The sequence below is a fragment of the Rhinoraja longicauda genome, chromosome 1 (genome assembly GCF_053455715.1).
Source record: "Rhinoraja longicauda isolate Sanriku21f chromosome 1, sRhiLon1.1, whole genome shotgun sequence".
Taxonomy (NCBI): domain Eukaryota; kingdom Metazoa; phylum Chordata; class Chondrichthyes; order Rajiformes; family Arhynchobatidae; genus Rhinoraja; species Rhinoraja longicauda.
Window position 1 is genome coordinate 4,456,328 of NC_135953.1, and position 25,011 is coordinate 4,481,338.

Below are 25,011 nucleotides of genomic sequence, written 5' to 3' on the forward strand. Positions count from 1 at the left end.
AAGCAGATACGATGGTGGCCTTTATGAAATGCAGTAGTAACATAGATATGGATCACTGGCACAATAATGCTTATAATATAAGAATGCAACAATTGTATTGTAAGAATAGTAGATTTCTAAGATGGTATAGAAAATGGCACCACGTTTTCGACACCATCTTGTATTTCTCAAATTCCATATTCTTAAAAGTATAGATTTTATCTTGCCAGTTGTCCACTTCCTGGGATAACATTCAGGGCTAAAAATAAGTGCAAATCAATGTCACTTGCTCCCTGCGATGCTTCTTGAGAATAGGATTGTAATAGCACTGTTTTTGGCATTTTTTAACATATTGACAATGATACTTTATTGGAAATTTTTCATTTAAATGAGTGAAGCTGGTGTTTTGTAATAATGTACTAATTTGCTGTCTTCCTGTAACCTACATTGATCCTCAGTCTGGCAATGGTTCTTTTTCAAACTCTCATGCCTGTATTCAAACTCTTGGGCTCTTTCAATCCCAGCTTCTTGATAATCAGTTTATTTTCATTTTCCCCATGACTGCTGGAGCTTCAGCAACTTCATCCTTGAGCTCTGAATCGTTGGGCCTCCACTTCTCCCTCCTGAGATAATCCCAAAGATGTAAATGCTGAGCCAAGCTTTTGTTCGCGTCCTAACCTTCCTACGTACTTCAGTGCCGTACGTTTTGGTAGAAACAGACAATTGCATTACCAAAGAGTCCTTGTACTTTTTGATAAGGCTTCTTGAGGTGCTATATAAACGTAACTTGCTGTTTGAATGTTCCGATTGATCCATCGTTAATTAATCACCCATGGTCAGCCCATAAAGTGTGGAATATTTTTGGAGTTGCAAACTTAACATCCCACATTAAGGAGGGAAAACCTTTCACTGGATTTTGAATATATTTGGAAAACATCTCCCACACTACTGAAATCAAACTATGATTGCATTTGTCAGCTGTGGCCTCTTCTGAATTTGATTAAAACAAAAAATCAGTACAATAAAATAAGTAGAAACAAAAGATGCCACTTTCAGGAACTATGTACCTGCCTGCAATCCTAGATCCCTCTGCTCTACAACACTTCCCAAAGCTCTGCCATTCATTGTGTAGATCCTGCCTTGGTTTGACTTCCCAAAATGTAACACCTCTTAATTCTCTGAATTAAATGTAATCAACGATTCCTCAGCCCACCTGCCCGGTTGATCAAGATCCTGCTACAATTTTTGACAACCATTTTCGCTATCTACAATACCACCCACTTTTGTGTCATCTACAAACTTGCTAATCATGTCTTGTACGTTCTCATCCAAATCATTGATATAGATGACAACAGCAATGGGCCCTGCACTACACCCACACCACACTACTAGTCACAGCTTCCAGTCCGAAAGGCAACCTTTCACCATCGCCTTCTATTTCCTTCTATGTAGCCAATTTTCTAACCAGTTGGCTAGCTTTCTTTGCATCCCATGTAGCCTAACCATCCAGAGCTGTTAAAGTTCGTTTCTTAAAACAGACAACAACACAAACGGTTAAAGGTAAACCAAGCAAAGCTTTAATTATAAGAAAATAACTGCAGATGCTAGTACAAATTGAAGGTATTTATTCACAAAATGCTGGAATAACTCAGCAGGTCAGGCAGCATCTCAGGAGAGATGGAATGGGTAACGTTTCGGGTCGAGACCCTATCGTCAGACGGGAGTGGGGAGACCAGTGCTAAGGGTGTATGACCATACTCAGCACTTCCCGTGCTTCCACTCAAAGATACAGCATTTTCGCACTATTTTTATACAGAATTTGCTGCAAGAATGTTTAACACAACATTTCCTTCAAATCAATCACAAATTGTATCAAACACAATATACTTTTGTCACCCTACAGTCATAAAATATTCCACACAATAAGTAATTAGTCGAAGGTAAGGATCCTTATCATACCACAGAAGGTCTCACAAGTAGTCCCACTCCCACAAGTAGTCAACAGTTAACCACATCCTAATCTTAGCGAGAGCATTGTCCATCGTCTTTCCTAGAAATTCTTCCCAGGCAAAACAGGATATACTATCAGAGCCTGGCATACAAGCTTTAGGAATCACATTGTTGCATCCTGCCTGGTGCAATTTTGCAAACATCAGCAATTCAGGACCCAAAGTTCAGGCTTTTTATTCATTCTACCATTTTATTATGGTCAAGCATCCCATCTTGCAAAGTTAATAGCCATTAGCTATTTCAGAGCAGCCAGCCCATACAACATCTACAGCTCTGCCCGCATCAACGTTTTTGGTCATATCTTCAAAAACTTAATTGGATTTGTATGACACGATCTACCATGTACAAAACCATGCTGACTCTCTCTAATCAGTCCTTGTTCCTCTAAACGCATGTATATCCTATCCCTTAAAATACTCTTTGGTAACTTTCCCACCACAGATGTTAGACTCACTGGCCTGTAGTTCCCAGGCTGTTCCCTGCTGCCCTTTGTGTCTAAAGGCACAACACTTGCCACCCTCCGGTCTTCCAGCACCTCACCCGTCCTTAATGATGACATAAATCTCAGCCAGGGCATCTGTAATTTCCCCTCTAACTTCCCACAGCGTCCTCAGTAAATATTTCCATGTGCAGCCTAAGCAGTGTTTTGTAAAAATGCAACACATCCCAATTCTTTTATTCTTTGCTCCAACCTATGAACCCAAGTTTACCATGTGCAGCCTTCATTGTGTAGACCTGCGTTGCCATTTTCAGGGAACAATGGACTTAGACCCATAGGTAGAACATAGAATAAGATTACAAAGGACTCTAGAATAAATGGGAAGGAAAGTTCTAGATGGGATAAGAGAGTAAGGTCAGGGCCAATGGTGACCACCGGTGTGAGAGGGGAGGTGAATACCGAAGTTAAAGTGCTGTATTTAAATGCGCGAAGTATAAAAAATAAAGTGGATGAGCTTGAGGCTCAGTTAGACATTGGCAAGTATGACGTTGTGGGAATTACAGAAACATGGCTACAAGAGGACCAGGGCTGGGAACTGAATATTCAGGGGTATACAACCTATCGAAAAGACAGACAGGTGGGCAGAAGGGGTGGGGTTGCTCTGTTGGTAAGGAATGATATTCACTCCTTTGCAAGGGGTGACATAGAATCAGGAGATGTAGAATCAGTATGGATAGAAATGAGAAATTGTACGGGTAAAAAGACCCTAATGGGAGTTATCTACAGGCCCCCAAACAGTAGCCTCGACATAGGGTGCAAGTTGAATCAAGAGCTAAAACTGGCATGTCGAAAATGTAATGCTACGGTGGTTATGAGAGATTTCAACATGCAGATAGACTGGGAAAATCAGGTTGGTACTGGACCCCAGGAAAGGGAGTTTGTGGAGTGCCTCCGAGATGGATTCTGAGAAAAGCTTGTACTGGAGCAAACCAGGGAGAGTGCAATTCTGGATTTAGTGTTGAGTAATGAACCTGATTTGATAAGGGAAATCAAGGAAAAAGAGCCATTACGAGGCAGTGATCATAATATGATAAGTTTTAATCTACAAATTGGGAGGGAGAAGCGAAAATCGGAAGTGTCAGTATTACACTATAACAAAGGCATGAGGCAGGAGCTGGCCAGATTTGACTGGAAGGAGACCCCAGCAGGGAAGATGGTGGAACAGCAATGGCAGGTATTCCTGGGAATAATGCAAAGGTTGCAGGATCAATTCATCCCAAAGAGGAGGAAAGATTCTAAGGGGAGTAAGAGGCACCCGTGGCTGACAAGGGAAGTCAAGGACAGCATAAAAATAAAAGAGAATAAGTATAACATAGCAAAGAGTGGGAAGCCGGAGTATTGGGACTCTTTTAAAGAGCAACAAAAGATAACTAAAAATGCAATACGGGGAGAAAAGATGAGGGGCGTGCACCGTAGGTTTACTAGGTTAATTCCCGGAATGGCGGGACTGTCGTATGTTTAAAGACTGGAGCGACTAGGCTTGTATACACTGGAATTTAGAAGGATGAGAGGGGATCTTATTGAAACATATTAGATTATTAAGGGGTTGGACACGTTAGAGGCAGGAAACATGTTCCCAATGTTGGGGGAGTCCAGAACCAGGGGCCACAGTTTAAGAATAAGGGGTAGGCCATTTAGAACAGAGATGAGGAAAAACCTTTTCAGTCAGAGAGTATTCTATCTTCGTCATTGAATTTACATAGTCACCATTAAATTATTATTTTTTTGTATCATTTTCAAGACGTGTTAAGATATAAAGTGATTTGGAAAATGCCTATGGTGATGTTTTGAACCAGGTACAGGTTCCAAACGCAGCTGTATAACTGCTTTTCCCAGTGTTTGTCTTTTTGTGACATCTCCTTTGTGCTGATCAGTTCATCAAGCGATTAAATGTCGCCTCTTTGTTTAATTTGCACAGTATTGTTTGTGCTCCTGGGCTGCAACGATGGGAAAGGGAGAAGTGAAGGTTATATTTGGTTGTTCTGGATAGATTTTGTGAAATAGTATTTGAAATAGAACGTAGAACAGCAGCATATGAACAGGCCCTTTTTGGCCCACTCTGTCTGGCTGAACATGATGCTAAGTTAAACTAATCTCCTCTGCCTGCACATGATCCACATCCCTCCATTCCCTGAATATCCATGTGCCTATCTAATAGCTTCTTAAATACCATTATCGTATCTGCCTCCATCACCACCTCTGGCAGCGTGTTCCAGACACCCACCACTCTCTGCGTGTAAAATAAAACTTGTCTTACACATTACTTTTAAAATTTGCCCCTCTAAAGTAGAGACAAGAAATTAAAAGACAAAATACAGGGCTAAGATGGGAATAAAACAGAAAGCGCTGGAAATATCTATATTCTGGACACAAAAGACAGAATAACATTTCAGATATCGCGTCATCAGAAATGGGAGATATCTGGAAGTAAACCAAAGTTTAAGTTGCTGAGTGAAGGAGAGGAAAGCTGCATCATAGGGTCAAGGACATAAGTGATTGAATAGCACGTAATGATAAACTGACTAAAAAATGTGTGGCAGCGGATAGTGAAAACAAAATCTATGTTTTAGGAAGATATGAATAGGAGAATACGTATGAGCTTATTACCCAATAATGCTGGAGATGCTGCTCAGATGAGGTCCAACATCAAGGTTAGAATGGGGGTTGGAAAAAGCTGCCACAGCTATGAGGATGTTGCCAGGACTTGAGGGCCTGAGCTATAGGGCGAGGTTGAGCAGGCTAGAACTCTTTTTCTTGGAGTGCAAGAGGATGTGAGGGGTGATTTTATAGAGTTGCACAAAATCATGAGAGGAATAGATCGGGTAGACGCACAGAGTCTCTCGCCCAGAGTAGGGGAATTGAGAACCAGAGGACATAGGTTTAAGTTGAGGGGAGGGGAAAGATGAGGGGTAACCTTTTCACACAAAGGGTGGTGGGTGTATGGAACAAGCTGCCGGAGGTAGTTGAGGCAGGGACTACTGCAGCCTTTAAGAAGCATTTAGACAGGTACATGGACAGGACTGGTTTAGAGAGATATGTGCCAAACGCAGGCAGGTGGGACTAATGTAGATGGGACATGTTGGCCAGTGTGGGCAAGTTGGGCCGAAGGGCCTGTTTCCAGGCTGTAAGACTCCATGAGTAAGTGGTTGCAGCAGATACAATAACACATTTAAAGGGGTTTTGGATAGGTACAAGGATAGGAAAGATTTGCAGGGATATGGGTCAAACGCTGGCAAGTGGAACTGACGTAGATGAGCACTTTGTCGGCATAGGCGATTTGGGCCAAACAGTCTGTTTCCGTACTGTATGACACGATGATGTGCATTTAAAGTGACAGGTATCGAGAAGGTTGGGGACAAACTCGCAGTATAAACTGAGGTATTCTGCAAACTGGGTGTCTATATGCCAGAAGCAGAAATAAATAGAATTGCAGAAGTAGAAATAGGAATAAATGATTTTTATTATAGACTGGTTACTTGCCTTAAAATTCAGCTCAGTTGAAGAGAATATTAAAGTTGCAAAAACAACCAGGAAAGGATGTTCATTTCGTACATAAATTACAGCGGGCTAGATTTGCTCGGCATGTGGGCTGAGGAATAGCAAATTGAGTTTAATGTGGATAAGCATGAGGTGTTGCATTTTGGGAAAACAAATCGGGGCAAGACCTTCATAGTGATTGGTAGGGCCATGTGGAGTGTTGTAGAGCATAGGAGTACAGGTATATAGTTCCTTGAAAGTGGTGTCACAGGTAGATGGGGTGGTCAAGGTGATTTTGGGTATTGAATGAATATGGAGGTTAGGATGTTGTACAAAACATTGATGAGGTCACATTTGGAGTACAGTGTTCAGTTTTGGTCGCTGTACGAGGGGTGTCATTAAGCAGGAAAGAGTGCAGGGAAGATTTAGGAAGATGTTACCAGGACCTAGGGGGTTGAGCTATTGGGAGAGGTTGGGCATAAGATCATAAGATGTCGGATCAGAATTAGGCTATTCAGCCCATCGGGTCTGCTCTGCCATTCGATCATGTCTGATCTATTTTTTCGTCTCAACCCCATTCCCTGCCTTCTCCCCGTAACATTTGTCGTATAAAGTCTATAAATAAATGTTTTGAGAACCAAATGTAAAAAGGGCAGTTATGAAGAGGTCAGTTATGAAGAGGTCAAAGCGGGATTACTGGTCAGGCATCCTATCTGGAGAAAAGGAATAGGTGACGTTTCTAGTTGAGACCCTCCTTCAGTCGGGGGAAAGAGAAACAAGAGATATAGACTGTGATATAGAGAGATATGGAGCAAATTAATGAAAGATATGCAAAAGTAACGATGATCAAGGAAAGGTGGAGCCCACAATGGTTCATTGTTGGCTGTGGGCTAGACAATAGGTGTAGGAGGAGGCCATTCGGCCCTTCGAGCCAGCACCGCCATTCAATGTGATCATGGCTGATCATTCTCAATCAGTACCCCGTTCCTGCCTTCTCCCCATACCCCGTGACTCCGCTATCCTTAAGATAAGTGATAGGTGATATCCTAGGTGATAAGTTATACCAACAGTGATACTCAACAGGACAACAGTGAAACTAGTACGCCGACGAGGGTGGGGGAGGGACGGAGAGAGGGGGGAATGAAAGGATCACAGATGCTCCCCGACTTACGTGCTTCGACTTTGCGATGGTACAAACAGCAGCGACCCGTAGCGAAGCCACAGCTCGCTTCAGGCCACGTGATCAGGTGTATTAAATGCATTTCGACTTGCAATATTTTCGGTTTGCGATGGGTTTCTTGGAACGTAACCCCATCGTAAGTTGAGGAGCACCTGTATTTGAAGTTGGAGAAATCATCTATATACTAAAACTCTCGTTTGTTATCTTGTTTGTGACTGAACTTCAGCCAAACCGGTACACGATAGCACGACAATTTTACGCCCACCTTATTCACCATTGTCACTTTAGTGATAATGCAAGTCGTTTTTATTGAAATCGGTGTTATATTTTTAAAGTTTAAAAGGGAGGGAGGGGGAAGGGAGGAGGGGAGGGGAGGGAAAGGGGGAGTGGGGGAGAAGGGAGAGGAGAGGGGGATTGGGGAGAGGGATTGGGGAGGGGGGGGAGGACAGGGTGTTGCACCAATGCAGGAGAGGTTTGGGCCCAACGGGTCCACTTTGTCTAGTTATTCATACTGCTGAGTTGTAAGCTGACTAAGCGAAATATGAGGCACTGTTGCTCCAATTTGCATTTGGCCCTCCTGTGACAATGGTGGAGGCCCAGGGAAGAAAGGTCAGTATGGGAATGGGATGGGAAGCAAAAGTGTTTGGCAACTGGGAAATTACATAGGGCAAGGCAGGCTGATCGAAGGCGTTCAGCGAAACAATCGCCCAGTCTGCTCTTGGTCTCACCGATATATAGGAATCCACACCAGGAACAGCGGATCCAGTAGGAGGTTGGAGGAGTTGCAAGTGATCCTCTGCCTTACCTTAAAGGACTGTTTGGGTCCTTGGACAGAGTGTAGGGAGAGGTATAGGAACAGGATTGCATCTCGTGAAGGTACCTGGGAAGGGGGGGGGGGGGTTGAGTGGGAAGGGATGTGATAACCTGAGAGTTGAGAGAACGGTCTCTGCGAAAAGTGTCAAGGCGTGGAGATGGGAAAATGTGACTAATGGTGTGATCCTGTTGGAGGTGGCTAAAATGATGGAGGATTGTGCGTTGTATGCAATGGCTGATGGGGTGAAAGGTGAGTACAAGGGGAATTCTGTCCCTGTTGCCACTGGAGGGAGAGGGAGCAAGAGTGGAGTTGCAGGGTACCGAGGAGACACATGAGGACCTCGTGTATAATAGGTGGGGAATCCCTGTTCCATAAAGTATGGGGCCATCTCGGATGGCCCGTTATGGAGCACCTCATCTTAGGCGCAGCTGCGGTATATAGGGGGAAGAATTGGGAGTAGCGGATAGAGTCTTTGCAAGAGGGCAGAGTAGGAAGAAGTGTAATCTAGATATTGTGAGAGTCAGTAGATCCTACTGACTCCCACAATATAGTAGCTGTCAGTGATGGTGGGATCAAGAAAGGGGAGGGAGGTGTCGGAGATGGTCCTTGAATTTCAGTGCAGAACGGAAACTGGTAGTGAAGTTAATGGTCCATGAGTTCTGCACGGGTGTAGGAGGTAGCCCCGATGCAGTCGTCAGTGTAACGGTGATGACTGGCATGCTTAGTTTTTCAAGCATTTTCTATTTTCCGTTTTTATATATCACTAGACCTAGCGGGCCCAAACCTCTCCTGCATTGGTGCAGCACCCTCTCCTCCTCCACTCCCCTCTCCCCTCTCCCCCTCTCCCTCCCTTCCCCTCTCCCCCTTTCCCCCTTCCCCTTTCCCCCTTCCCCTCTCCCCCTTCCCCTCTCCCCCTTCCCCTCTCCCCCTTCCCCTCTCCCCCTTCCCCTCTCCCCCTTCCCCTCTCCCCCTTCCCCTCTCCCCCTTCCCCTCTCCCCCTTCCCCTCTCCCCCTTCCCCTCTCCCCCTTCCCCTCTCCCCCTTCCCCTCTCCCCCTTCCCCTCTCCCCCTTCCCCTCTCCCCCTTCCCCTCTCCCCCTTCCCCTCTCCCCCTTCCCCTCTCCCCCTTCCCCTCTCCCCCTTCCCCTCTCCCCCTTCCCCTCTCCCCCTTCCCCGCTCCCTCTCCCCTTCCCCTCTCCTCCTTCCCCTTCCCCTCCCCCCTTCCCCTCTGCCCTTTGCCCCCTTCCTCCCTCCCCATCAACCCCCCTTATCCTCTCCTTTCCCCCTCCCTCCCTAGGAGATAGATTTACATTTTAAAATGTGAACAACTTAAAAAATATAACACCAATTTCAATGAAACTTCTTCCATTAGCACCAAAGGGACAGCAGTGAATAAGGTGGGCCTATAATTGTCGTGCTATCATTCACCGTTTTGCCTGTAGTTCAGGAACAAACAAACAAACGAGAGTTTTAGTATATAGACATGGACTCAATTGTTTCTATCCCACTTGTACAGGTCTAGCCTACCAGACTGGTCCTACACATCAGGGGCAATTAATAGTGGCCAATTCACCTACCATACCGTTGGGATTTGGGGAAAAATTGGAGCACCCAGTGGAATCCCACATGGTCACAGGAAGAAATGCAAACTCCATACAGATTAATCACCCTCGATGCTCTTTCAGGTCCTAGGCTTTATACTGAAATGAACTGAAGACTTTCTCCATCACTGCCTGATCTGTACATGTTAAAAGCTCTTCACCATTTTTGAAATCTGTGAATCTCATTCAAATTGTTGGCAAATGGGCACTGTGCCTTGAATTGTTTTTGTCTGCTTTGTCTGCAGGAGATGAGGTTGTCGCTAGTGTTTGATCTCAAAATAGCTACCAATGGATTGAGCAAAAAGCACATGACATTGCAGTAACCAGGCTGCTCAAAGAACTGTTAAACCTTTATAAACACAATACAATCTGCGTGGCTGTGCTCGTTTGCATAGCATTTGTGCTTTTTGCATTTACTATGGCTTGCTTCCATCATTGACCTACACGTGGCTTACACAGTTTGGCTCAGTCCCAACTGTCGTCACCGTAAATAATATTCTCGTGATCCCAGCAGGCCCGAGATATTGCATGGATCGCTGTAATCTTTACCCATTGGTATGGTCAAGAATCAGTGGGTTAGCTGTAGGATGCACGTCAGCATGTTCTAATCTTCAGTGCCTGAATGCTGCTGGCTGGAATGTGCTGGAGGTCAGATAGTGAGCCATATGATGTCCCTCTTATATGCTGCACTGAATCCAGCAGTGGTTCATAGTCTTACTCAGCTGATAGGAGGCAGAATACATTTAGTATAGTCTTCTGACCTTCATTGAAATGTTAACTAAAACAAGTGTATTCTTTTATAATTAATTTATGCGAACCGAGTGCTTTTAAACTTATTAATTTTTAAAGATTTTTATTTAAACTGTTTCTATTTATCTCTTATCATTGGAGACCATGGGGGTAGGTCTTATTCTAGCTGGAGCATCAAAAAGCTCAGGGCAGATGGGGAGTATAGCCTTTGAATCTGCTACCTGAAGCCGACTCGCTATATGTGGATCCCAATAAATGGTTGCAGTATTGCCATCTCCATGATGGTGGGATCTGTGCATCTGCAGAGTGTGGCCTTGTATCGGTGGAAAGTACAACCAGAGTCAACGTTGAAACAGGCCCAACTTGCCCACGCCAACCATCGTGCCCCGTCTAAACTAGTCCCACCTGCCTGCTTCTGGTCCATACCCCTCTAAATCTATCCTATCTATATGTCCCTGTCTAAACATTGTGATAGCTCAATGTGGATCCCCCCACATGTCCAGCACATTTTTGCACAAAAGTGCATGGTAAATAGGTACTTGAAGGTTATTCGGGGAAAATATAGTAAGGGTTAAGAATAAATAGGTTTCTAAAAAAAATGGGGGAACCCCTGACACTCGACCCAGTTACCTATATCCTTCCTCTGTCCCGCCCCCCTGACATCCGTCTGAAGAAGGGTCTTGACCCGAAACGTCACCCATTCCTTCTCTCCTGAGATACTGCCTGACCTGCTGAGTTCCTCCAGCATTTTGTGAATAAATACCTTCGATTTGTACCAGCATCTGCAGTTATTTTCTTGTACTACCAGTTACTTATCAAGAACAATATAATGACTTTTAATTTGCCTTTCACTCGAGGTAGCTCTCTGAATCAGCAACATTACCCTCTCTCTTTTAACAGAAATCATTTTAAAATGTGTCTTGGTGCTGAACCTGCAATCAGTAGTTATCTGTAACTATTCAGAAATGTCCACAACTTGGCAAATAGTGAGAATTGTTTTCTATTGAAACATTTCAATTTGTTTGCTCTCACAGGGGACTAGAAATCCACTTCTGTGCCATCAATCTATGATAATGATACAATACGATAGAACTTTATTTATCCCAGGAGGGAGATTGATCTGCCAACAGTCATAAAACACAAGATACATGAAACATGAAATTAAAGTGATGAGTGGAAAGGATTGAGGATGTGCAAAGATTGGCCACCACCGATTGGTAGAACATCTGTAGCATCTTGCTGTAGACGTTGAAGGAGCGGAGCCTTCTCAAAAAGTACAGCTGGCTCTGTCCCTTCTTGTATTCCCCAGCATTCCTGGACCAGTCCAGTTTACTCTCCAGGTACACTCCAGCGTATTTGTACTCCCTGGTAAGCTGCACATCCACACCATTGATGGAGACAGGGGACAGGGGTGTTCCTCTCCTCCTAAAGTCCACCACTAACTCCTTGGGTTCTCCACCAACTCCACTAAGGTTCTATTTTACTCACCATTACCTCTCACCAGCACATTTTCATATTTTATTACTTCAGCATGCAACGATGTCTGATTAAAATGCCCAGAACAAATAGCCCTGCCTCCAAACCTTGCCTAGTGGCCCAATAGCACAACATTCAGATTAAATCGTTGAATGAGCTCGCATGTGTATTTAACGTTGTTTTTGGTTTGGTCCACAGGTAGAAGAGGAATTATGGGAGGAAGAATTCTTGGAGCGTTGTTTTCAGGAGATGCTGGATGAAGAGGACCAGGAATGGTTCATTCCAGAGCGGGATTTGCCAGGCATCAACCAGATGCAACAACAAATGAATGGACTATCCATAAACGACAGCAGCAAGACAGAGGACCTTGTGGTAAATAGCAAAGAGCGATAATGTTCCCACACAAAAACCCTTAATGTGCCATCTTATCTTGCATCAAATTTCAGCTCAATTTTCTCTGCTCTTAAAAAACAATCCCAGCTTTAACATTTCCTCATCCCTAGCATTGTTCCAATAAAAACTCTTCAGACCTCTTCCAAGTCTTCACATTCAACACTATAGTTGTGATCAAGCTAATGTTTTATAGAGCACAAGAAAACAGGAGCAGGAGTAGTCCACCTTGTTCCTTTAAGAGTTCCCTGCCATTCATTATGATCGTGGATCTCAACTCATTTTCTCTGCCAGTTCCACATCGCTTTCAATTCCACAATCTTTCTTTCAAAAGTTTATCTGCCCCCTCATTAAATACCTCCAATGATCTAGTCTCCACATTCTGGGATAGAGAATTACAGAGATTAATCATTCTCTCTGGGAAGAAATTCATGGGCTTTAAATGACCAGCTCTTTGTAACCTCGTCCCATAAGACATAGGAGCAGAATTAGGCCATTTGGCCCTTGACTTGCCCACTTATTAAAACATCTTGATATCTAGGTGTTTCCGTAAATAAGGGTACCAATCTGTGACGGCTGGCCAAATTTGAAAGTTATTAAATTATAATGAAATACCACAGCATTAAAAATGGGCCTGCCTATGATCCTTTTGCACTAATTTGCACAAAATCGACCAAAATATGAGGGGGGAAAAACAAGAAAAAAAATATTTACAATTTAAAAAAAACATATATACATAAATGAGAAAGAATATAGTAACCTTTCATCGAATTCGATGTTAATTTACTCGAAATCTGCCCGGAACCAAAAGCATCTGTGTAGACAGGGGCATACTTTCAACGAGACATGGGGATATGTAGAACCCGATCACTTTCGATTCCCTTCGCTACAGTGCACGCACTTTACAACAACATAGCAACAAGCAATGAAGGTTTAATGGAATTTAAACATTTCTTTAGTAAACGAGAAGCAACATTTAAGAGAAAAGAACGAAAAGGTCCAAAAAGATTTCTACCAACCAATGATTCCAAGCAAATAAAAGTGAACACAGCATTCTTCAGAGCTCAGAGTGCCCACAACGTGACCACTTGGATACCGTCTCTCATACTGATTTCTTAGCTCCCTTGCAAAATGTCGGCACGTAAGCCACCACGAGGCCCGTAGTTCAGGTCAGGGTCATTACAATCGCATTGTTTGAATTTTTTTTTTAATCGCGACGAGTGCACAAAAAAAACCCGTTATAGCATTGATGAGGTCAGAAAACGGGAGGGACAACTGAATTAGGCATCGATAAAATAGGTGAGCAAACTAGATTTTTATTTCATGATTTTAAGTTCTATTCATTATTAAGTATTTCAATGGAAATTTTAAACACAAAATATAAACAATTAAAAAGAAACAATAAATATAAAAACGGTCACTCTGCTTATAAATGACACAATAGACAATAGGTGCAGGAGAAGGCCATTCGGCCCTTCGAGCCAGCACCGCCATTCAATGTGCATGGCTGATCATTCTCGATCAGTACCCCGTTCCTGCCTTCTCCCCATACCCCCTGACTCCGCTATCCTTAAGAACTCTATCTAGCTCTCTCTTGAATGCATTCAGAGAACTGGCCTCCACTGCCTTCTGAGGCAGAGAATTCCACAGATTCACAACTCTCACAAAAGGTTTATCCTATCTCCGTTCTAAATGGCCTACCCCTTATTCTTAAACTTTGGCCCCTTGTTCTGGACTCCCCCAACATTGGGAACATGTCTGGACTCCCCCAACATTGGGAACATGTCTGGACTCCCCCAACATTGGGAACATGGACACATTTCACACGTGACCAAAGGGGCACTGCTACTCACTTGTGCTGCAAACACTTTAGGCATCAGAAAATCATCAAATCAGGTGATAAATAAAAATCCTAAACATAATCAGAATTTGGCTTATATAGAGTTATTTAACTGCAAAATTAATGTGATCTTTCTCCTACAAATTAGCCTAAGGATTTGATGAAATCCTGCTTGAAAAATGTCACACAAAAAGGCAAGGAAACACAGGGACATATCTGACATTTTTCTTTGTAAAAACAGATTTATTTATTTTTGCGTCATCTCATTATTTTGGCTATACACCATGATCTATACTACTTAAAATACAGGATATGAAACGATGGGATTATTACATAAAAAACAGGAAAATAACCTGGAAGTTTGGAGACCAGTTTCACTACTGAGTGCTGTATTTACGGAAACACCCATCTACCCTGCCCTGCCCCCTCAGGATCTTCAATGAGGTCACATAAGATCATAAGTAATAGGAACAGAATTAGGCCATTTGACCCATCAGGTCTACTCCGCCATTCAATCATGGCTGATCTATCTCTCCCTCCAAACTAAATTCTCCTGCCTTCTCCCCACAACATCTGACATCCGCACTAATCAAGAGCGTAACCGCTCATCCTTCTGTATAGGTTCAAGATCTTCAGCTGAATTAAGATAGGATGTATTTCTTATCCCTGGAATTAACCTGGTGAATTCATTTGGATTGTCTCCAATGCTAGTGTATCCTTTTAAATATAGGAGACAAAATGCAAGTATTCCAGGTGTGGCCTCACCAATGTCCTGTGCAATTGTAGCAATAGTTTCCTATTTCCAAACTTCACCATCCAGTTCTAGGCACCTAAAACACACAAGAATGCTTGACCCATACAGTGCCCCCCATAATGTTTGGGACAAAGACCCATAATTTATTTATTTGCCTCTGTACTCCACAATTTGAGATTTGTAATAGAAAAAATCACATGTGGTTAAAGTGCACATTGTCAGATTTTATTATACATTTTCACCGTGTAGAAATTACAGCTGTGGTTATGCATGGTCCCCCCATTTCAGGGCACCATAATGTTTGGGACACATGGCTTCACAGGCGTTTGTAATTGTTCAGGTGTGTTTAATTGCCTCCTTAATGCAGGTATAAGAGAGCTCTCGCCACCCAGTCTTTCCTCCAGCCTTTCCATTACCTTTGGAAACTTTTATTGCTGTTTATCAACATGAGGACCGAAGTTGTGTCAATAAAAGTCAAAGAAGCCATTATGAGACTGAGAAACAAGAATAAAACTGTTAGAGACATCAGCCAAACCTCAGGCTTACCAAAATCAACTGTTTGGAACATCATTAAGAAGAAAGAGAGCACTGGTGAGCTTCCTAATCGCAAAGGGACTGGCAGGCCAAGGAAGACCTCCACAATTGATGACAGAAGAATTCTCTGTAATAAAGAAAAATCACCAAACACCTGTCTGGCAGATCAGAAACACTCTTCAGGAGTCAGGTGTGGATTTGTCAATGACCACTGTCCGCGGAAGACTTCATGTACAGAAATACAGAGGCTACACTGCAAGATGCAAACCACTGGTTAGCTGCAAAAATAGGATGGCCAGGTTACAGTTAGCCAAGAAGTACTAAAAAGAGCAACCACAGTTCTGGAAAAAGGTCTTGTGGACAGATGAGATGAAGATTAACTTATATCAGAGTGATGGCAAGAGCAAAGTATGGAGGAGAGAAGAAACTGCCCAAGATCCAAAGCATACCACCTCATCTGTGAAACACGGTGGTGGGGGTGTTATGGCCTGGGCATGTATGACTGCTGAAGGTACTGGCTCACTTATCTTCATTGATGATACAACTGCTGATGTTAGTAGTATAATTAATTCTGAAGTGTATGGACACATCTGCTCAAGTTCAAATAAATGCCTCAAAACTCATCGGCCGGCGGTTCATTCCACAGCAAGACAATGATCCCAAACATATTGCTAAAGCAACAAAGGAGTTTTTCAAAGCTTAAAAAATGATCAATTCTTGAGTGGCCAAGTCAATCACCCGATCGATCTGAACCCAATTGAGCATGCCTTTTATATGCTGAAGAGAAAACTGAAGGGGACTAGCCCCCAAAACAAGCATAAGCTAAAGATGGCTGTAATACAGGCCTGACAGAGCATCACCAGAAAAGATACCCAGCAACTGGTGATGTCCATGAATCACAGACTTCAAGAAGTCATTGCAAGCAAAGGATATGCAACAAAATACTAAACATGACTACTTTCATTTACATGGCATTGTTGTGTCCCAAACATTATGGTGCCCTGAAATGGGGGGGACTATGTATAAACACTGCTGTAATTTCTACATGGTGAAACCAAAATGTATACAAATGGCCTTTATTAAAATCTGACAATGTGCACTTTAACCACATGTGAATTTTTTTTCTATTACAAATCTCTAATTGTGGTGTACAGAGGCAAATAAATAAATGATGGGTCTTTGTCCCAAACATTATGGAGGGCACTGTACATCTCCTTTCTTATGTATGCTTCTGTGCCTTGCTGTTTGTTTGTGTCTGTCTAAATTGCTCTTACACAGAGCAATTTCACTACCTCCTATGGCAGGCATTCCAGATATCAATCACACTCCCTGTTTAAAAACAAATTGCACCTCAGATCTCCTTTAAACCCCACCTTTTATATGCTTACCATCTGAACAATATTTGGACTATTTACTCTGTCTATTCCCCACAATCTTAGATGCTTGAATCAGCCTCCAGGAAAATGAGAGTTGGTCTTGGCATCATGTTCAGCACTGGCATTGTGGGCCGAAGAACCTTTTCTTGCACTGTTCGGTTCTTTGTCCAAATGGAAGGGCCTTGGTTTAATCTGGGAAGACTGAAGTACCTCTGAACTCCTGTGAGGTGGGGGGGGGGGCAGCAATTCTGCTCGTTTGACAATCACCTCGCCCGTGAATCAATCCTGGCATATCCCTCCTATATAACAGAGACTAAATCTTGTCACAATGAACTGCAGATGTTGGTTTACAAAAAAAACATGGCTGGAGTAACTCAGCTGATCAAGCAGCATCTTTGGAGAACATGGATAGGTGATGTTTCTGGTGCGGTCCAGGGATGCTGTGCCTGTCCCACTGAGTTACTCCGGCATTTTTTTTTTTTTTTAAGAGGCTAAATCTTGTTTTTGTTTTGATTTTGATATATCCAAGCCATCGAGTGAAAGCAAGAATCACTTCCTTCCCATTCAGGATGTTGTTGTCAGCCGTTTGTGCAGTTTTAAAAAAAAAAATTGTGTTTGACTCGCACAAAACAAAATCTAATTGTTTCCTCTTTCTTTCCTCTAGAGTAAAAGTACTCTGAATCCTGACGCCAAGGAATTTGTTCCTGGAGTGAAGTACTGAAATTTTGAGAGTCTTGTAGGCTGCCCTCTTCTGGAGGAAGCAAAAAAAAATACAATTTCTGAACACTGTGAAGCGAGTCACTTTTTAGGATGGCCAATTGGTTATAGATGCTATTGGATTACCCACCCTCTCCCTTTCCCTCTGCCGAAACTTGTTTAGATCGAATGCTCTTTTTTTTTAAGCTTCATTGCAGAAATAACTTGGTCCTTTCACGACTTCTGATATGTGCAAGGGTTCGGCTGGTGTACAGTATTCTATTTGCCACGTATCACAATGAGTCTGCTACTTTAAAACAACTGGTTCTCGTGGTTCAGCGGGAGGAGAACGAAGCAAATTGCCAGAGTCTTGTTCAGTTTAGAGACCATTGTGCATGTCATGAAAGATGGGTTTAAAGTGACAGTGCCCCCCCACTCCCCCCTTTTTTAAATATGTTAAGAATTGGTGTAAGCATAACAACAAAAGCACTTTGCCAAAAAATTATTCTCCAAGAATAACTACAAACTGCTGGAACCCAACATGCACTGCTTTGGGTCTCTTACTGCCTGATTATAATTGTCCCTTTCTTCTAAATTACAAGAGCCTTATAAAGGTGGGGTGCGGGTTGTGGGATGGATATTAAAAAATATAACAGTATTACCGCTACCATTGCCGGTAGTTAGTTTTGTTGTCTGCAAGATTATCTTAAAATAATACTGGCAGTAAAGGGAATGCTGTAGCGGCTAAATGTGTTACAATACATATTGTGATATTTTATTTAGAAACTATACGTATCTTTCTTGGGGCATTATTTTTGAAGTGCAGTCCAAAGGGGTTTTTAATGAAAAAAAAAAGAATTTTGTTTGTCTGGAATGGGGCTGTGGGGGGAAATCCTTCAAAGATGTGAAGAAAAAAATTGGGTTGCACTTTTGAAAATTGTATATTGGGTTTGGGTGGGAGCCAGGTCAAAGGGATGCTCATTGGTAAAGAGTGCACAAATTGCTTAACAAAGAGCATTTTTAACCAGCAAGCAGAGTGATCCAGTTCATTACAAATTTCACCAATGGGTCATTGTTTGTGTCTACCTTGATGGTGAACATGGCACTGCTGTCCCAGTCTTTCTCGTTTTCTCTCGCTTTCTCTCGCTCTCTCACTTGTTCTCTTGCTCTCGTTATCTCTTTCACTCTGTCCCAGGGAAGATGATGGTGCTCCTTTCAAAGAGTTGCATTTCTTTTTGTCATTTGGTCTTAATGCAAGTGAGTGCAAAAGGAAAATTTACTGGAAAATAGAGTTTTATTTTAAAGAAAAACAATAAGGTACTTGGCCACTCTTCAGCTTATGTCAGTGAGAAGTTAGCAGGTTTAAGGGTTGAAAGGTTTTTAAAAAGATCATGAATATATTCTTTATGTAGTGGAGATGTGCATGTTCTAGACCTGATAGTATAAAAGTGGTTTGCAGGTACTCTGATTTAAGTAGAGATGCCAATATTTTTGTTACACATTGTGTTTTGGTGGGAGGGAATGGAATGTAGCTTACACTTTGAAGCTTTTATGAAATTAAATTAATTCAAAATCCCTGATGTTCCTGCACAGGACAGGTTTAATTATGGTGGGGTGAGGGAAAACGATGGAGGGAGATACACCGTACAATTTCAAAACCTAATTGTGATGCCCATTTTCCTTTGTGAAAATTCCATGTTAATTCAGTACATCACGTGTGGAATGGTGGGCAAGCTTCGTGCTTTGGTTATGACTTTTTTTCTGTGCTAAATGAAAGTGAGTTCTATGGTATTAAGTTTTCAATGAAATGGGCAGCGATTTTCTTGTGGATCACACCTCATTTTTGCTAACTCTCTTTCCTTTGATTTTCACATTTGGAGGTGCAGAATTTTTTCCCAACCCTTATGTCAGCCGATATCATTTCCCATTTTTAAGCCATTTTCTTTATAACGTCATTTTCCTGCCACACCAACTGTTATCAGTTCTTGTTCCTGCAGTTGCTTTGTGATAAGAAACACTCGGATATCTTGGGCGCATTTGCCGCAAGAAATGGTTTGGCAATTTGCGTGATGCGGTCCTTTATTCATTCCCGTCACCACTCACCCTGGTTCTGGATTTACAGCAAAGGTTGAAATCTCAGTAGAGCGCTTTAATAAAGGAGGGGTCTTAAAAATATGTTGTTATACAACATACCAAGTCGTGACATAATCCACGACTTCAGATTGAACAGCTATTCAGTGCAACCATTAACATCAGCAATGTCTTCTGCACAACAAACCCCTTGCTGAAACACTTTATCCAAAAGTACGTTATTTCTACAAACTGGGTGGATGGTTATGGTATCATTTTGAGTCATTATGGCCCTTTAAGATGGAAATTATATTTGTCTCCATTGTGACATGATATATCAAACGTTTTCCCCTTGCTGTCCTACCAATCGAGGCCTGTTCTTTAATGTTCATATATTTTAGAGTTCATTGTACTTGTCGAAACACTCATCCCAGTTCTATTTTAGGCATTGGTCATTTATAATTACAGCTTCAGCACACTTTCATGCCAACAACACTCACCACTAATCTAAAGTAGGGTAAATGCAGTTTCACAAACTTGTGGCCCGACTGAGGGGAAATTGCTTGTTAATGCTGAATATCTATCACTTTTGTGCTGCAGAAGGGGTTTCCAGAAACCCATTGCAGCGCACACAACTTTAGAACCTTTTTTTGTTCTGGAAAACAGACTTCACTCCTATCAATCTGGATGGTTGGCAGCTATATGATTGGGTTAAAAAATGAATTTTCATCTCTGCAGTGGCCCAGTGAATAAAGGCATTGCCCAGAGGCCCTGAATTTGGTTATTGGTGATTGCCAAATGAACACATCTCTACAGCAGGAGTGGCAGTGTTACTACCTCACTTTGCACCCTTGGACAAAGGAAGAAATCTTATCAAGATGCCATCTGGTTTCTTACCTTGTCTGGTGTTGATGGAAGCGTTCACATCTGAAGCTTGCTGGGTTCAGGTTTTTTTTAACCGACTCCTGCAGTGTGGTAGTTAATTTTTATTTGGTTGGTTATCTTTTATGGTCATATATTTGAATTAAGTGTAGCTGATACCAACAGAACAATATTGGAGAATGAATTGAAGATTACAATTTGAATGACATGGCAGGGTGCTTAGGAGAGGAATGTCCAGGTATGGCAATCTTCCTCAGTTGAAACATCCACCCTGTCCTTTATTATCTTGACCTTTTAAATGTGTTAGTTTTTTTTTTTGGAGCAGTTGATTTTAGTTGGCAATGCCCTGTACTTGTTTTCATCAATTCTTATTATTTTATTCAACTTATCCATCTGCCAAAAGGGAGAATAGTGATTGTTGCTAAAGTCTGCCCTGTTGTAGATGCCTCCAATGCTTTCTCATAATCATAAATTTTCAGAGGGTAATAATTCAGCTGGTGCTTGAATTTTGGTGAATTAGGGAGAGTTGCTGCTGCTTAAATCAAAGCCATCCAAAAGAAAATGGGGTTCAGGTAACCTGTTTAAAGCTGCAACCATCCTTTCTCTTAAAAGGCTCCAGCCTTGAATATAACTGGAAAACTGCCTATTAATATTTATCCCAAATTTAGATTTACCCTGGTGAATTCTAACTAGTAATCATCAGATGGGAATGTAGGTATCTTTTCTCAACAAAATTAGGTTCAATTATTAAATTTAGATTTGGTAACCATTTAAAATATTTTACAAATAATTCTACCATGAACATTGTTAATGCCTGTGCAAACTAACTATATACAGTATTTTTAAATATATGAAATCTGATGGACGTTTATTAAGAAAATTGGAGGGGGGTCGTCTTCTTGGCTGCATTCCTATATATCTGCCAGCATCTGTGGAGCCATAAGACAACTGCCCAAGAAAATTTGTATCACCTTCACTGAATTTCTAAGTTGATTGTACCAACCAGAACCTTGTGAGAATTGTGGAACTCGTACTATATTGCAATCGTGAGTTCTTACACTCTTCCTTTTGTGCTGACGTTTTGAAACCACAAGTAAATAAACAAGCTCTCCAGTCCTGTCTTATTCTGCAATTGGCCTTGTACTTTGGAAAAATTGGAGGTTACACGGGAATTTTGTTTTTTGTCTTTCAGTCCAGGTATTTTTAAATTCATTTAAAATTCAAGCTTTTAATCAGGCATAGCAACTTCATGGTGAACTCTTCTATGGATAGCACCTTTCCTTACTCCTCTTCCGTGCACGCTTTACTATTCACTTATTTACTGCCTAGTATTGAGAGCGATAACCATTTGCTCGGAGGGTGAGCTGGTGCTTTAGAACACCAGGTCGGCATGTGACAGAGCTGATGTCACCCAAGGATTATGAATGCCAGTTTTTGCAGGAACAAAAACGGTTGATAGCAGCTGTTCTACACACCTCCAGTATTCTGGCTGTTCCACGTGTTTCACGTGTTCAGGATGTGCATGCAATAATTCAGCATTTCTCATTGAGGTACACCTTCATACAGGGATATAACAAAGAAGGAAACTTGAGCACAAGACTGCTGGACTAGTGTAGATGGTCTAAAAGAACTGGGACTCTACCTTTGGCTTCTCATTTCAACAGTTGTTTTTTAACTGGATGAATTGAATATTCGAGCTTGAATTGAAGGTTACAATTGTGCTGGAATTGTGGACCCTTCCCATTTTGTGCTAGCTTAGTTGATAAATTAGCCTTTGAAACCTATTTACTTGGGTCAGTGGGTACATAAGATATTTAAAGGAGGGGGTATGAGAGGGTATTTTGCTTTTCATTTATTCAATGCCTGAGGACCACATTTAGAAAACCTCTATGTGTGTGGAAATCGTTTCTGACATTTCAGCAGAAAACATGCATTAAAAAAAATGCTTTCTAGCACTTTGGAAAGTCATGGGGTTGTGAAAGGCGCTAAAGAAGTGCAAGTTCTTTTTCTCTCGTGAAAAGATTACAAGTCAATCATGGCCAAAAATAGGGGGGGGGGAATTGAAATATCATCCTGTTAAGCAGTGCGTTAAGCTTATGAAACCAAAATATTTAAGTTTTTAAAAAAAACCTCCGTTGAACATAGGAACATATTGTGTCTGATTTACTTCTCTCATTGGCTGTGTTTTTTCTCAAAGATCTCGCACCGACACTATGCATAAGAGGGCAGGGCAGTACCCCGATTCGTTTGCTTACAAGCCTCGTTTTGCTTGTGCTGAAGCTCAAAATCATCAAACTCCGTGTCCGTTACAAACCAGTTTGGCCGATCAAAAATTTAGACGGCATTTGGTGGGTTAGACCGTAATTCCGTTGGCTGCGGTCAACTCCTGTCTCCTGGGCATCTACCAATGCCACTCCATAACTGATTTCCACATGGTGAACTGCAGGACCTTGTAACTCAACTCTCCACCCTTCCCCTCCCCCTAAACCCCACTTCAATGCAAATTATCTAGGATCTATTTTAGTAAGAAAAAACCTTCAGCCCTGCCCCAAATAGCCTCTAAATTGCCGCTGTGTATACTTGGCCCATAAATTTCAGTTACACAGTATCACTGTTGCTGTTTTGCTGGCTGGTAAATAATGGGTTGGGTCACTCCTGCGGTAAAGTCTGTTTAAACCACAGTTGCCAGTACATTTCTGTATTAATACCATTTCTGTATTAAAAATTGAGTTCTCAGCATTTTGTCGAGACGAGGGTATTATCCGAATGTGTTTGCGGATGTATCGCCTTTGTTTATTGTTAATTATCTGACACAAGTGTGGAATAAACTTTGTAATTTACAATTTTGTTTAGTCTTTTTCTTGAGCTGTTTCTGGAAAGGGAATTTTAGAGACATAAAACTATCACAACATTTTTATTTAAAACAAATGTTTGGTGGAGCAACGAGATCGACTTGCCTTTTGTTGGTATTTATACCTACATAGGCTTTTCCTTGTTTATTTCACAGTTCTGTGTTTACCTATAGAGTCATGCAGCCTGGAAACAGATTTCTGCCCAACTCGTTCATGCCGATACCTTACATTTCCTTATCTTTGTGTCTCCCTCTCCCCTGACCCTCAGTCTGAAGGACATCTTATCTTATACCTTTAAACCTTTCCTATCTTGAGTTTGAGTTTAGTTTATTGTCATGTGTACAGTGAAAAGCTTTTGTTGCATGCTGAGCAATCTATATACCTATCCAAATTCTGGGAAAATACCTGCTTCCACAACCTCTTGTGGCAGCTCATTACATATATCGAGCACCTTCTGAGTGAAGAAATTGCCCCTTAGGTTCCCATTAAATCTCGCTCCTCTCACAAACCTTTGTCCTCTGGTTCTGCAAATAAGAATTTTATTGTTCTATCTCGGACATATGACAATAAAACATTCTTGACTCTTGACATGATTTCCCCTACCCTGGGTAAAATGCTCTGATCAGCCATGATTGAACGGTGGAGTGGACTTGATGGGCCAAATAGCCTAATTCTGCTCCTATCACTTTAGATTCTACTCTGCCATTCAATCATGGCTGATCCATCTTTCCCTCTCCAAAACTGAACCCAGTACTCCAGTTTGAAGAAGAGTCTCGACCTGAAACGTCACCCATCCCTTCTCTCCAGAGATGCTGCCTGTCCCGCTGAGTTACTCCAGCATTTTGTGTCTACCCAGCACTCCAAATGCAGCCTGTCCAAGGACTTCTACAACTGCAACATATCCTAAATTCTATACTCAATACCTTGATGGAAAGGCCAATGTGCCAAAAGCTGCCTTCACCACCCTACCTGTGACACCGCTTAAAGGGAATTATGTACCTGTACTACTAGATCCCAACTCTGTACAATCTTCCCCAGGGCTCTTCCATCTTGTGCAGTTCCATTTTTTAAACCACACCCTTTAGAGTCATAGATAGTCATAGAGTTACACAGTGTGAAAACAGGCCCTTCGGCCCAACTCGCCCACACCGGCCAGCAATGTTCCAGCTACCCTAGTCCACCTGCCTGCGCTTGGTCCATAACCCTCCAAACCTGTCCTATCCATGTACCTGTCCAACTTTCTTAAACAATGGGATAGTCCCAGCCTCAACGACCTCCTCTGGCAGCTTGTTCCATACACCCACCACCCTCTGTGTGGAAAAAGTTTCCCCTCGGGCTCCTATTAAATCTTTTCACCTTGAACCTATGTCCTCTGGTCCTCGATTCCCCGACTCTGGGTAAAAGACTCTGGGCATCCACCCGATCTTCTCTCATGATTTTGTACACCTCTGTAAGATCTCCCCTCATCCTCCTACGCTCCATGGAATAGAGAGCTAGCCTACTCAACTTCTCCCTGCAGCTCACACCCTCTAGTCCTGGCAACATCCTCGCAAATCTAATTTTCTGCAAAATTGCACAGGGGAGCTACATGGGGTAAAGTTTAAAGAATACAAGCAGATGAAAGGGTGAAAATGTGACGGAGATGTCCGAAGCAGGTATTTTAGACAGAATGGCTAGTACCTGGAATGGACTGCTAGGGTTGTTGGTTGAGGCAGATATTTAAGAGACGTTTTGATAGGCAGATGTATATTAAGAGACACAAAAGTTGGAGTAACTCAGTGGATCAGACAGCATCTCTGGAGAAAAGGAATATGTGACGTTTAAGGTTGAGAC

At 42.2% G+C, this 25,011-nt stretch overlaps 1 protein-coding gene across 2 annotated transcripts in view; it reads left to right on the forward strand.

Moving 5' to 3' along the window:
• paip2b (poly(A) binding protein interacting protein 2B) overlaps positions 1 to 23,169 on the forward strand; it is an 86,764-nt gene extending 63,595 nt beyond the window's left edge. For both annotated transcript variants that reach the window (XM_078403967.1, XM_078403875.1), the window contains 2 exons: positions 11,983 to 12,156; positions 17,343 to 23,169. In XM_078403967.1, the coding sequence (XP_078260093.1) occupies positions 11,983 to 12,156; positions 17,343 to 17,399 (231 nt within the window). In that variant the 3' untranslated portion in view covers positions 17,400 to 23,169. The remainder of the gene's footprint in view (positions 1 to 11,982; positions 12,157 to 17,342) is intronic.
• Positions 23,170 to 25,011: the final 1,842 nt, after the last annotated feature.